The sequence below is a fragment of the Mauremys reevesii genome, linkage group 15 (assembly GCF_016161935.1).
Source record: "Mauremys reevesii isolate NIE-2019 linkage group 15, ASM1616193v1, whole genome shotgun sequence".
NCBI lineage: Eukaryota > Metazoa > Chordata > Testudines > Geoemydidae > Mauremys > Mauremys reevesii.
Window position 1 is genome coordinate 20,777,356 of NC_052637.1, and position 13,152 is coordinate 20,790,507.

The 13,152-nt window shown below is 45.1% G+C and overlaps 1 protein-coding gene across 10 annotated transcripts in view; it reads left to right on the plus strand.

Moving 5' to 3' along the window:
* Window positions 1-13,152, plus strand: part of DNAH9 (dynein axonemal heavy chain 9) — a 370,057-nt gene that overhangs the window by 137,736 nt on the left and 219,169 nt on the right. For 8 of the 10 annotated variants that reach the window (XM_039501323.1, XM_039501326.1, XM_039501324.1 and 5 more), the window contains 3 exons: window positions 1,632-1,797; window positions 5,756-5,858; window positions 7,267-7,506. In XM_039501323.1, the coding sequence (XP_039357257.1) occupies window positions 1,632-1,797; window positions 5,756-5,858; window positions 7,267-7,506 (509 nt within the window). Of the gene's footprint in view, window positions 1-1,631; window positions 1,798-5,755; window positions 5,859-7,266; window positions 7,507-12,585; window positions 12,855-13,152 lie in introns of those variants that run through there. The other 2 variants (XM_039501331.1, XM_039501332.1) reach the window with 2 other exon arrangements.

The following is a 13,152-nucleotide window of genomic DNA, read 5'->3' on the forward strand; positions in this document are numbered from 1 at the left end:
TGTTAATTAAACACTAATTAAATGTAAAGTAAATGCTTAGTTGAAACACTTAATTTAACTTGCTACCAGAAACCTCAGATATTGTGGTTTTGTGGAGGGGGGTTGGTGGGAAGCTACTTCACTGAAAGGAGGTTCATCATTTTTTTCCTAGAGTTTTAAATGTTTTTTTGCAGCAAGCTGTCCAAAAGATGAGAAATCCTTTGGATTCTGAGCAATGGTGAAGAAAAGGCATTTGAAGTGCAGTGAAGAAAAGGCATTTTTAAACATATAAACCAATAATTGGTATTCTGAAAAAAAGTCAGTTAATAACTTTTTCCACGTGATAATGCATGTATTAAATGTATATTCTAACAAATGGCTATTTTAAAATACCCAGTGTCCTTTATTTTGTCCAATCCTCTGTAATTATAAATAATTGCTATTTATTGTGATGTTTTTATAGCACTGCTGTAAGTCCACTGAAGACTAAAAACTGTATAAATGTAGTTAAAGCAGCAAAGAATCCTGTGGCACCTTATAGACTAACAACTAACAAATTTAGTTGGCATGTACTGAAAAATAGTACACCTTGAGACAGAAAGCATTCCCAAAATAACGTACAAGGGGGGGGGGGGAAGGGGTATAGAATATGGCTTTGTCTGGTTGGTTTTGCACCAGTTGAGTGCAATAAAGTTTGGCTCACATTGGCGTTCAACAAAATGATAACTTAGGACAACGCAGGATCCTTTGTTGGACAATATGGCTGTGATTTTTTAATTAAATATTTGTATAGAACTATACATTTGCATGGTGCTTTACAGGAAAAACAAACAAGCACAGAAAAAACCCAAACCCTTCACCACCTCCTAGGCTCATGGCAAAAAGCTCTGTCCTCCTTCACAGGACCCAAAACAACTGATAAGAAATGGTCTTCCCCAGCCAGAAGACAGAAACATTTCCCCATTTGCCAGCTCTTGCTGGAATTTGGCCTGGTCACACAACGTGAAGCCTTGGAGGTTTTGAAAGACATCTGGCCACCACCTCTGCCTCTCCTAGCTGGTGGAAGCCAGTGGAGAGTGCCTCAGCCTTCCTCTAATGAAGATCAGCAATTCCTCTTCAGACAAGGCAAATTACTAGCTCCCCTAATGCAGGCAATAGTGAGGGACACTTTTTTCTACCTGTTCTGAGACAAGACAAATCCACATATCCTGTGTGGGGTCAAAAATCACCCCCATCCTGGGGTTTGACTTAATTAACAAACAATGTGTTTATGAGATGAGGTGACAGACACTCAGGTAACATGATGGCCAGTCCACACATTTCCTAAGCTTGGCTACACTTTGAGGTCCTAGTTCTGGGCTGCTCCGTCTAACTCCTACTTCTTTTGCCTCAGACCCAAGATACGTCTGTCAGGAAAACCCACCTCTAAAACCTGCTTCCTTCCTCTTTATCCCCTGCAGGCTTGATGTTGCAAGTAGAACTCACTACAGCCCTCCCCTCTAACACAGACCATTAACCCCTTCCTGCTCTGGGGTTTGTCCGTGTACATGTCTGATGACTGGCGTGCACCAATCGTACTGTTCATACCACTATTTACATCCTCTGTGAATGCAGCCTAATGTTTGTAATGATCCGCCTTTGTTCCCATACAGCTGTACTTGAGAAGCCTCTGGATAAAAAGGCTGGTAGAAATTATGGCCCACCTGGCACCAAGAAACTCATTTACTTCATTGACGATATGAACATGCCTGAAGTGGACACATATGGAACAGTGCAGCCCCACACACTGATCAGACAACACATGGACTATGGCCACTGGTAGGTGCCTTCCCCTGCACCGTGCTATTCATGCTGTTAATCTGGCACTAAGCATGCAGTATTGCTGTAGCCATCTTGGTCTCATGATATTAGAGACATAAGAAGTGTGAGGTAATATCTATTATTGGACCCACTTCTTCTTCTGAGGGCTTGGCTACACTTACAAATTTGCAGCGCTGCAGCAGGGTGTGAAAACACACCCTCTCCAGCGCTGCAAAGCGCCAGTGTGGTCAAAGCCCCAGCGCTGGGAGCGCGGCTCCCAGCGCTGTCCGTTATTCCCCACAGGGAGGTGGAGTACGGACAGCGCTGGGAGAGCTCTCTCCCAGTGCTGGCGCTTTGACTACACTTAGCGCTTCAAAGCGCTACCACGGCAGCGCTTTGAAGTGCTAAGTGTAGCCACAGCCTGAGGTAACACAAAGCTCTTCTTCAGGTCTGGGAAATTAACTCACAGCATCACAGCTAAATAGGAAGTGGAACAGATTGTTTAGCATAAGTAGTTAACACATTTCAAGGAACCATTCAAGGTAAAGTGGCCCGTTAACACCTCTCCAGTTAGGGGGAGGAAAGGAGTGGAGGGCGGGCGGCTGGGGGAAGCATCCAGGGTTGTTAGTGGGTTACAGATAGTTGTAATAAGCCATAAATCCAGTGTCTCTGTTCAGTCCATGATTGTTAGTGTCTAGCAAAGTTATGAATTTAAGCTCCCAGGCTCATCTTTTGAAAGTGTTGTGCAGGTTTCCTTTGAGGGTGAGGACTGATAGGTCAGATATAGAGTGATCGCTGTGTGGAAAGTGTTCACCCACAGGTGACAGGGTGTTTTTGTCTTTTATCAAGGTTTCATAGAAACTGTGGATGAAAAGTAGAGAATGGTTCCGAACCCCCCTGTGCCTTGGGGCAATGTGTATCCAGATCTGGACTGTGTGGGTTCTACCTCTCTCTATAATTATTATTATTATAATAATTACCTATGAGGCCCAGCCTGGGACCATGGCCCGATTGTGCTAGGTGCTGTGCAGACACAGAACAAGTCTCTGCCTCAAAGAGCTTACAAGAGACAACAGATGGCTATAGACCGGCAGGAGAGTACAAGGAAACAATGAGACAATATTGGTTGATGTGAGAGGCAGTGGCTTCAACACACCCATGGCCTAACCACAGTCAGTTTATGTCTGAACCGTTATGTGCCTTACTTGGAACTGGAGATGGGCCTCAGCTCTGTCTCTATTGTGAGCTACCGCAGCACTGGACACTTATTCCCACATGCTCTTGTTGAGTTTAATATTATCAGAAGCGGAGTCACTAACAACATTTAGTGTGTCCATATTAACTGTGAATTGTTTTGGTGTCCAAAAATCTGTAGAGTTCCCTGTTGTCTCCTGTTCATAGGTGCTCATAGTTCATTTGTTTGTGTAGTTTTAATGATTCCTTGCTAGTTCATATTGAAATAGTTGCAGATAAGCCCTAGATTCATGTGCCTAGACTCAGTGTTGGAAAATGGTTTCTTAAAGAGGAAAAATTACTTGCCAAGGGAGGACCTGGTGTCAAATCCGTGCAATTGTGTTTGGAAGCTGAACTGCATTGCCCTTATTCATAGAAGATACTCTAGGGCTGGTGAGTGTATAGCACACTTACTCTGTTGTGTGCATGCTCCTCAGACACATACATCCAATACTCCAGCCCTGGCACTGTGGTGTGCTACCCAGGGGCTAGATGGACGTGCACAACTGCAAGACTATCACTGATGCACTCAGATACAGCACCGTCACCTATACATGCATATGTGTCAGATTCCCTCCACGTTCCCAGTCAGGAAGCTGAAACAATTACATAAGGCACAATTCCCTTCCCATCTCTATATGTGGAGAGGGGTAGCTTGCAGTCTTTAGTTAGTGCTTAGTAGTAACAATTTGGCTTCACAGTGACATGAAAGGGAATAAAGACTGCCTCAGGGTGAACAGGAGGATCATAGAAGATGCAAAACAGAAAAAGAAAAATTGAGAGATGATGTGGATATATGATCAAAAAGCACATGACAGGGTCCCATATTCGTGGATCATTGAGACACTGAAAATGCAATAGGTTCATCCAAAGTTCATTTCCTTTGTGCCCCAATCTACAGCTAACTTGAACACTTAGCTCAGCCAGGAAGGGACTCTCATTGATGGCATCCAGATTAAAAGAGGAATCTTGCAAGCACTTATCACCAGTGCTGTCCATGGTATTGATGCCCCCACTGACATGAATTCTCCGTGAGCTAAATTGCGGTTATTAAATCAGCAAAGAGCAACAACCAGTTAACCATTTGTTTTACATGAATGATCTGGAATTATATGGACTGTCACAAAAGGAGATGCAGAGAACGATGACGTGTGTAGGAAAGTTTGGTGAAGCTATAGTCAGTTGACTAACCAGTTAACTGCCGGCGTGATCAAGTGGAGTCAAGAGGAGAAGCAAAAAATTGATGTCCAAACAAGAAACCTCCTGGTGATACACAGAATAATGAATCTATATCAAGACATGGACAGGATGTACATCCAACGATGCAATGGAGCAAAAGGTGTGCTATAGGTAGAGGTAGCAATTGACAATGAAGAATATAATCTCAAACTATGTAAGAAGTCAGCCAGAGTAAAAGATTATCTAGTTGCGATAACAAGCTAAGGCAGAGTGCATCCCAGCCCAAGAAAGCATAAAGGAAAGGAGAAAGCAAACTGCCAAAGAAAGACTTGGAAAGATTTACACAGAAATCAATGCACAGACAGCGGTGAAGAGCTCGAACCCATTAGTGATCAAAGATTAACAGATTCATGTCTTGTAGGAGGATACCTGAAAAGAGAGACCAAGAGCCTCAGTGTGAGTGCACAAGAACAGTTGTTAAGACTTAACTATGTTTGAAACAAAATTGACTGACAGAACTGCTCCCCGAACTGCAGTGTGTGTGTTTTGAAAAGGAAGAGGTGGTGGAGCATATATTGAGCACTTCCAGGAGCCTGGCTGGGAGAGAATACAGGATAGACACGATGAAATCACCAAGTGTCTTCATTAGAGCCACTGTGGCAAGTATTGATGTAAAAGAGCCATGTGGTATTATGACCACCAATTTGAAAGTGCTCCAGAGAATGCAGAGGCTCAGATTTTATGGGATCTGGTAGTTGTCACAGACCGAATGGTGCAGGCAAACAGGCTGGACAGAGTTGTAGTAGAAAAGAAGACAAACAAGACCCTGTTAATTCCTATTGCCATCCCAGCAGACAGAAAGATAAAAAAGAAACAAGAAGAGAAGATGGTGAAGTATGAAGAACTCTGCCATGAAGAGGAAAACAATGAAAAGCTACAACAAATACAATCTCAGTGACCACTTGGAACAATCGGTAAGGGTAATAATGGGCAGCTCCAGAACACGTTAGATTGCAAGACATCATGATCAGTGCCTCCAGAGGACAGCGCTGTTGGGCACTGCAAGAATTTTAAGGAAACTCAAAGGAAAATGAGTGCATTTGAGCATCTAAAGTACAGGAATTCTGCAGAGTTTAACAAAAATCCTGACTATTCAATCTTAGAGTTGGTTCATGGTTAGGATTTATTGGTAACTCATGGGCATAAATTTTAGACAATAACTTTCCACTTTTTATGCTTAAAGATCTTGTATGTTGTGAAGACTGTTTGTTTAAAAAAAAATCCCCATGATGTGATACTGAGGGATAATAACAATAGTACTTGTTGTGCCTAAAAGCCGTCAACTGAAATCAGGACCCCGTTGAGCTAGTCCCTGTACAGACACACAGGAAGGCATGGTCTTGTCCCAAAGAGCAAAGATTCTGGGTCTTGGTGCATGAACTGAAGTCATCTGGGTTACACAAGTGTGTTACCACTGCTCCAGACCTGGCCCTGACGGGAGGATGTGCTGCTACAAGTCTGTTGCTAATAGGCTGCAATTATTGCGTTGTTTTGTTTGCCACAGGTACGACAGAAACAAACTGTCCCTGAAGGAGATCATGAATGTGCAGTATGTGTCATGTATGAACCCCACTGCAGGGAGTTTCACCATCAACCCACGGCTTCAGGTAGGGTCAATTAATCGACACGCTGCTAATCTATTAAATCACTGGAGGAGTTAGAATATTATCAGAATGGTCTTTAAAAGAATAACATAGAGGGGCAGATTATGGCCATGACGCTGTAGTTAATACTCCAGCCTCAAGAAATGTGACCAAATTCTGCTATCACTTACATCAATGTAAATTCATTTAAATCAATGGAGTTACTCTAATTTACACTGGTGGAACAGAAAGCAGAACTGTCCCTTAGTCCTCATTTTTGGCCCCTTTCCCACCATATTTCCTAACACATTACTGCTCACAGTTTGAGATGGACTCTCACTTTTGCCAGCCAGCCAACAGCCTTCACGGTAATGCAGATTGAGTTTGCTTTTATTTATCTAGTGTTATCCCGGGAATGTAGTTACTCACTTTCTCTGGTTTGGGTTGTAAAAATCCTCATGCGACTAACTGCATTTTCCTTTGCCAAAGAGATGAAATACAATGAAAATAGGAAAGAAGATGATCCAGAATTATAATAGCTAATGCTAACATGAATTTGGAAAAGATATTAAACCTCATGCTTCAGGGCTTAAGACAGCCACTGACTGTCAGGGATTAGGAGGAGACCTAACATAGGAGGCAGATGATACCACATCTGCTTTGTGCCAGGTTGCTTGTTCCATCGTCCAAAGCATCTGGTTCTGGCCAATGTCAGAGAGAGGGTAGTGCACTAGCTGGATCTCAGCTCTGAACCAGTCTGGCAATTGCTTCGTTTAATAGGCAGCAGGTTTAAAACAAATTTAAGGAAGTACTTCTTCACACAATGCATAGTCAACCTGTGGAACTCATTGCCAGGAAGTGTTGTGAAGCCCAGAAATGTAATGGGGTTCACATCAGAATTAGATAAGTTTATGGAGGATAAATCTATCAATGGCTATTATTCAAAATGGCCAGGGATATAACCCCATGATCTGGGTGTCCCTAAGCCTCTGACTCCCAGAAGCTGGGACTGGACAGCATGGGGTGAATCACACAATAATCTCCCTGTTCTTGTCATTCCCTCTGAAATATCTGGCACTGATCACTGTAGGAAGAGAGGATACTGGGCTAGATGGACCATTGCTCTGACCCAGTATGGCCGTTCTTATGTTCTCCTATTTAACTTGTGAAAAGTGTTCTCTTATCTGAGCTTGTTTATTTGCCATTTTGACTTAAAAACTGTAACATAATGACCATGAAATGCAATTGACAATTCCACACTTTGGGAGCGGATGCCTCAGAAGTGGCTCATCAGCTTGAGCTATTGGGATGAGAAATCACAGTAGGAAAACTGATTGCTTTCTGATCAGCTCAATGAGCCCAAACTCCCATTCAGCAAGAAAGGAGGCCAACCCAGTCTGAAACCTTTCTTTGTTTTCCTTCCCTCCCTCAGCGCCACTTCAGTGTGTTTGCTCTCTCCTTCCCTGGATCGGAAGCTTTGTCCACCATCTACAGTGTCATTCTAACTCAGCATCTGAAACGGGGGAATTTTTCTGGGCCTGTGCAGAAATCCTCTCAGCAGCTGATACACCTGGCACTGGGCCTGCACCAGAAAGTAGCTACTACTTTCCTGCCAACAGCTATCAAATTCCATTATATTTTCAACCTCAGAGACTTCTCCAATATCTTTCAAGTAAGTGCAGTAGCTTTCCTCCTGGGGCACTCAAAGGTTGACTAGAGGTAGGATGTGGAACTTATGGGTGTGTGGTCCCCTCTCTGTGCCAGTCCAGAACAAATTAACATTAATGGGAGGTATGCAGGCTCACTGGGGCTCCGTATGCTCCATGTGGCGTTCAGCCCAGTCTGCCAAGAAAATGACAACACACATTTTTTTTGGAGTAAAATATTTTTTCACATAGTAACTAAGACCCAGATCCTCCAGGATACTTAGGCACCTAGGTACTTTGGAGGATCTCTGGGCCTGAAGTTCCTTCCCCTGTTGCCCATGTGGTTTCCTCTTTGTTAGACATTCAAGCCTGTGAGATCAGCTGAGGAGTGAGGAAAACGGTTAGGGTTGCCAGGTGTCTGGTTTTTGTCCAGAACGCCCAGTCAAAAAGGGACACTGGCGGCTCAAGTCAGCAACGCTGACCAGTCTGTTAAAAGTCCGGTCAGCGGCGCAGTGGGGTAAGGCAGGCTCCCTGTCTACTGTGGCTCTGCGCAGCTCCTGGAAACAGCAACATGTTCCCCCTCCAGCTCTTACGTGTAGGGGCAGCCTGGTGGTTCTGCACGCTGCCCCCACCCCAAATGCCGGCTCTGCAGCTCCCATTAGCTGGGAACCATGGCCAATGGGAGCTGTGGGGGCAGCACCTGCGAACAGGACAGCGCGTAGAGCCACCTGGCCATGCCTACGCATAGGAGCTGGAAGGGGGACATGTCACTACTTCCAGGAGCTGCCTGAGCTAAGCACTGTCCAGAGCCTGCACCCCTGACCCTCTCCCATGCCCCACCTCCCCTTCCCTGGCCCTGATCCCCCTCCCACCCTCCAAACCCCTCTGTCCCAGCCCAGAGCACCCTTCTGCACCCCAGATTCCTCATTCACGGCCCCACACCAGAGCTTGCACCCCCAGCCAGAGCCCTCATCCCTCCCCCGCACCCCAGGCCCCTGCTCCTGCCCCAGCCTGGAGCCCCCTCCTGCACCCTGAACTCCTCATTTCTGGTCCCACCTCAGAACCCACACCCCCAAGCAGAGACTTCACCCTCTCCTGGACCCCAAGTCCCATCCCCAGCCTGGTGAAAATGAGCAAGTGCGTGAGGGTGGGGAGAGTGAGCAACTGAGGGAGGGGGGATAGAGTGAGCAGAGGTGGGGCCTCAGGGAAAGGGCGGGGCAGGGGGCGGGGCAAGGGTGTTTGGTTTTGTGCTCGTAGAAAGTTGGCAACCCCAAAAGAGGTCCAGTGTTTAGGGGTTCTAGCCTAGATCTTAAGAGAGAGAGGTTTGATTTCCTTGCTCATGCACAGATTTCCTGTATGACCGTGGCCAGGTCACCTAGGCCTAGATTTTTAATGATATTTAGGTGTTGTTACACTCAGTGTTGCAATGCCTAACAGAATTAGGATCCTAAAGCTCATTTTCAGAAGGGATTTAGGGACTCAGGAACCAAAATCTCATTCATAGGTAATGGGGTTTAGGCTCCTAAGTGCCTAAATCCCCTAAAATGATATTAAGGATCCTAAATCAGTTAGGTGTTGCAACGTTGAGTGCCGGTGCCTAAATACCTTTAACAATCTAGTCTCTCTAGGCCTCAGCTGCCCACATGTAAATGGAGAGGATAACCTGCCCTCCCGCACAGGAGGGCTGGGGGATAAATACACTGAAGGTTGTGAGGCACTCATGTTATGGAAGGGTTGCTAGGGAAGGTGCAGACTGTTGGGAAGTATGAGTGAGGGTGATTTCTATGAGAGAGGAGAACGGATGAGCAGTTGTTTCTCAAATGTAGGATCAGTCACAGCCCCGTAGTGGGAGTAGATGACAGAAACAAATTAAAACAAGCCCATGATGAAGGCCAGGCTTTGTGAATGGGCTGAGTGAAACACAGTGGCACTGTGCTTTCCATGGCACTCACTGGCTGCCGAGACAGACTCTGCTCACCAGAAATAACAGGGAAGGAGAAGAACTCTCCAGTCCTGCAGGGGTGATGAAAGAAGGAGCAGAAATAGCAGCAGAGAAAACCATGTTGTAACTTGCCCCCAGATCAGAATTCATTACAAATACATGGAAACAAATCATTGTTCTGCCTCTGCCGAGCCCCAGTCTGTGGTGAGGCTGATACTAGTCGGGGAACTGGTTGATCATGTTGATTGTTATTTCTGGTTAAGTCTCTACCTCTACAGACATTTGTTTAAATATTTGCTTTCTGCACATCTCAGAAATAGCGACTGCAAAGCAACACCCACGCCCTCGAGGACAGACCTCTACTTCTTATGCCATTGTTCTGCTCCCCTAGTCCTCCTCCCTTACCTCTTGGTGAAAGCATTGCCCTTCCCTTGCTCAGCTCAAGCCTCTTACCTCTCCAGTCTGAAGCCTTCTCCCATTTCACCTCTGCTGTCTTCTCACATGCTCAGTCCTGGACCTTCCTCCAGCCCTTGATGCTCAAGATGATCATTTCCATCTCTCCTGAAACTCCTCCTGCAGCACAGTGCAACTCCAGCGAACCCATGAAATAATCCCTTCCTCTGGCCACCAGGGCACTGTGTGTTTGTACCAGCCTGTCTAGCTATTGGTCAGCTTCTTGAAAGCACCTATCTCCAGCCCCCCCTTGCATCATTCACTACACACCATACATCAGTGTACTGAGTGAGGCAAGGGCTCCTCCAGAGTTACATTAACCCCCCCACACACACACAGACAGACACACACACACATATGCTCAGCTGCCACATGCTTCTAAATGTCATAGTAACATCATACCAGGTGTATGGTGGATGTCCAAGTGGCAATTTGTAAAGGGCTGTAACTAACTCAAATCCAAACCAATTCCCACTGGATCACTGAAAGGTGATTCTCCTTAAGGAGACCAAGTCCCCTGCTAAACATGAGCTTTTGACTCCGTTGTCTCAGCACCAAAAAGAGGTTGCAAGATTTTTCTTTTATAATGGGAAAAGTTATTTTTTTCACTCTTCTCATATTCCAAAATAGCCACACAGTTTTGCTCAAAGAGTCCTGAGGCAGAGATCACAACTAGAAGCCTAGAGGAGAAAAGTTTTGGATAGTCATTAACAGCTTACCGTGGAAGCTGAGAATGGGAACTGTTACACACCCTGACTATAGCCCTTGCTGTCACTTTTGCTGTCACTGTTTTAAAAGTGCATGTCTTTAAGGTCAGGATCTTGTAACCCATCAGAACTAAGTAAAAACCTTTTAGAAACTAATAGAAAGCCAAGAATCTCAGCTCTGCTGCAGGCTGGAGCAGGAGCTTATAACTCCCCTGGGTCAGGGAGTATCAGACCTTAAAAACTGTCAGTGGTGGAAGGCTGAGTGTCATCAGGCCTTGGCTTCAGATTAGGGTCACTTCAAATCCCTGCATTTAGCCAAACTGTATTTTGAAGGGGTGACTAGGGAAGAAGAAACATTTTTATGGCAAGTTGTTTTATTTTTTAAAATGAGGTCTGTTTGAAAGGCGCTCAAAGGCGTGGAGTGGTAGGAGTTGTCCTCACAGAGCTGCATTACAGGGCAGAGAGCAGGTGAAGTGATAAGAGCTGCAGGTTGCTTCTGGTTATCGGTTGCAAAAGGAAAGAAATCATGTTTCCTGTTGTAGCTGTTTGTTTAGGTTGTGGTTCGGTTTTCCTTGACACCCTTCCTCAGCAGACCATCATCTCCTCCTTTACTGAGATGTCTCAATTTCCCATCTAGTTTGCCCTGTTTGTGGAAGCTGATGTGGAGAGCACTGAAATCAGCACTGAGCTCTCTTTGCCTTTCCAGTCACACTGAGTTACGGTAAACGCATCACATTTTCAAACTGAAAAACAGAAAATGCAAAAAGCATTGTTGTGCCATAGCGTGGAATCCTCAGTCATCAGAAAAAGCAGATAGAGAAATCTCACTTGCCTTATCCTTTGGATGGATAAAGAAATGTGCAGATGCCAGTACTGTAGATAATAGTATTAAGGCCTTTTAAAATTCAGTTTAATCCTGAATAAACAATCAAGTGCTTGAGCATATAATAGCTTCATATATAAAGGGCCTTCAGTGAATGTTCTCCCACCAGCTATTTTCTAACTGCAGGAGCAGCTCATGGTAACAGGTATGTGGCACAAAACCTATGCAAATTGAAACTCCGGAGGGGTCCACCTTTTAACTTTCTGCCTTTGTGATGTTTTACTGCTGACTCTGCACAGATGGTTAACTGCTGTTCCACTTTTGATCTGCTCAAAGAATCTGTCATTATGACATTATCTTAGCTGTAGCTAAATATTGAATCAGTGACTTACAATCCCTGCCTGATTCCCTTTGTCAAAACAGGCTGACAGTCCTTATTACAAGGACTGTGCTAATTGTCTCACTCCAGGCTTAGTTGCTGCTGCTAATGGAGAATGAGTGAATGAAAATCTACCTGTGTGTGTGAATATTACCCAGAAGAGTATGCTCCAAAGTAGCCATCTGCAGAAATTGTTTCTGACAGCGATCTGCTGACTTGTTGCTTTTATGTTGTTCAGACTTTCCGAGTGCCTGTATATATAATACTCAATGCCAGCTTGATTGGCAGGCTAATGGCCTGCGTTGCACAGTGAGAGTGACTCACTATGGATTGCACTGAAGGTGAATCCTAGTGGAATTCACTCCATTTTCCTCCAAAACGCTAGAGGGTTTAGGCTAGACAAATAAATGACGTAGCTGAATGTGAAGGAACCTGACACAAACCTAGTGGCTGGAGGGTCTTCTGGCAGTACTGCGTAAACTGTGTCAAATGGTGCTCAAATTCGCCTTGATTAGACAAGAATGTTCCATGCCCTCCTTTTGGGACTTGGAGCACCTACGAGCTATTCTAGAACAGTGGTGGCAGGTCCCGAACATTGCTATTGAATGTGATTTCCTCCACTGTTCAACTGCTCTTCTCCCTTTGGCCAGGCCAGGATGAACCACAATGGTCCAGTTGCTAGGTGATGAGTCAGCATTATATTATTAGGTCAAAATATGTTTTCGGGGTGGTTTGCTATACTTGTTACACTTGGCATGCCAAAGTGACACTGGAAACAGCCTGTCAGATCAGAAGGTGACCCTGCAGACTATTGCCCGGTACCAGGTTTGCTTTAGAATTGCTCTAGTCTCCACAGGAGCACATTGGACAAATTGCCAAGTGGTAGGGAGATGAGTTGGGGATTGGCTTTGATAAAGCAGAAGAGAAACTGACAATTGCTTTGGATAGAAACAGGAAGACTGGGAGAAAGTTGCACCTGGAAGTACTGAACCAGTGGAGAGACAGGACTTTCTTTGGCCAATAGGCAAGTACATTTAGAGCTGCTACGGAATGGAAAAGCTGCAAGTCAGGTCTGTACTTATGGGCATTCCTTTATGGTTTTGAATAGGAATAATGAGAATGTTTCCCAAACTGCTGGCAGGAGGGTGCAGCTGCTGTCTGTGAGCCAAGAGACAACAATGCAAAACTCAAATCCACAAAACCTAGGAGATACAGTGTAAAGCTGTGTACCTACATACATCACCTATCAACACAGATGCTCATCGGCTGGGAGGAAGAATGGCCCATGGTTAAATGCTAGGCTAGAGTTAGGAGAGCTGGGTTCAAGTCCCTGCTCTACCACAGAGTTCCTCTGTGACCTTCAGCAAG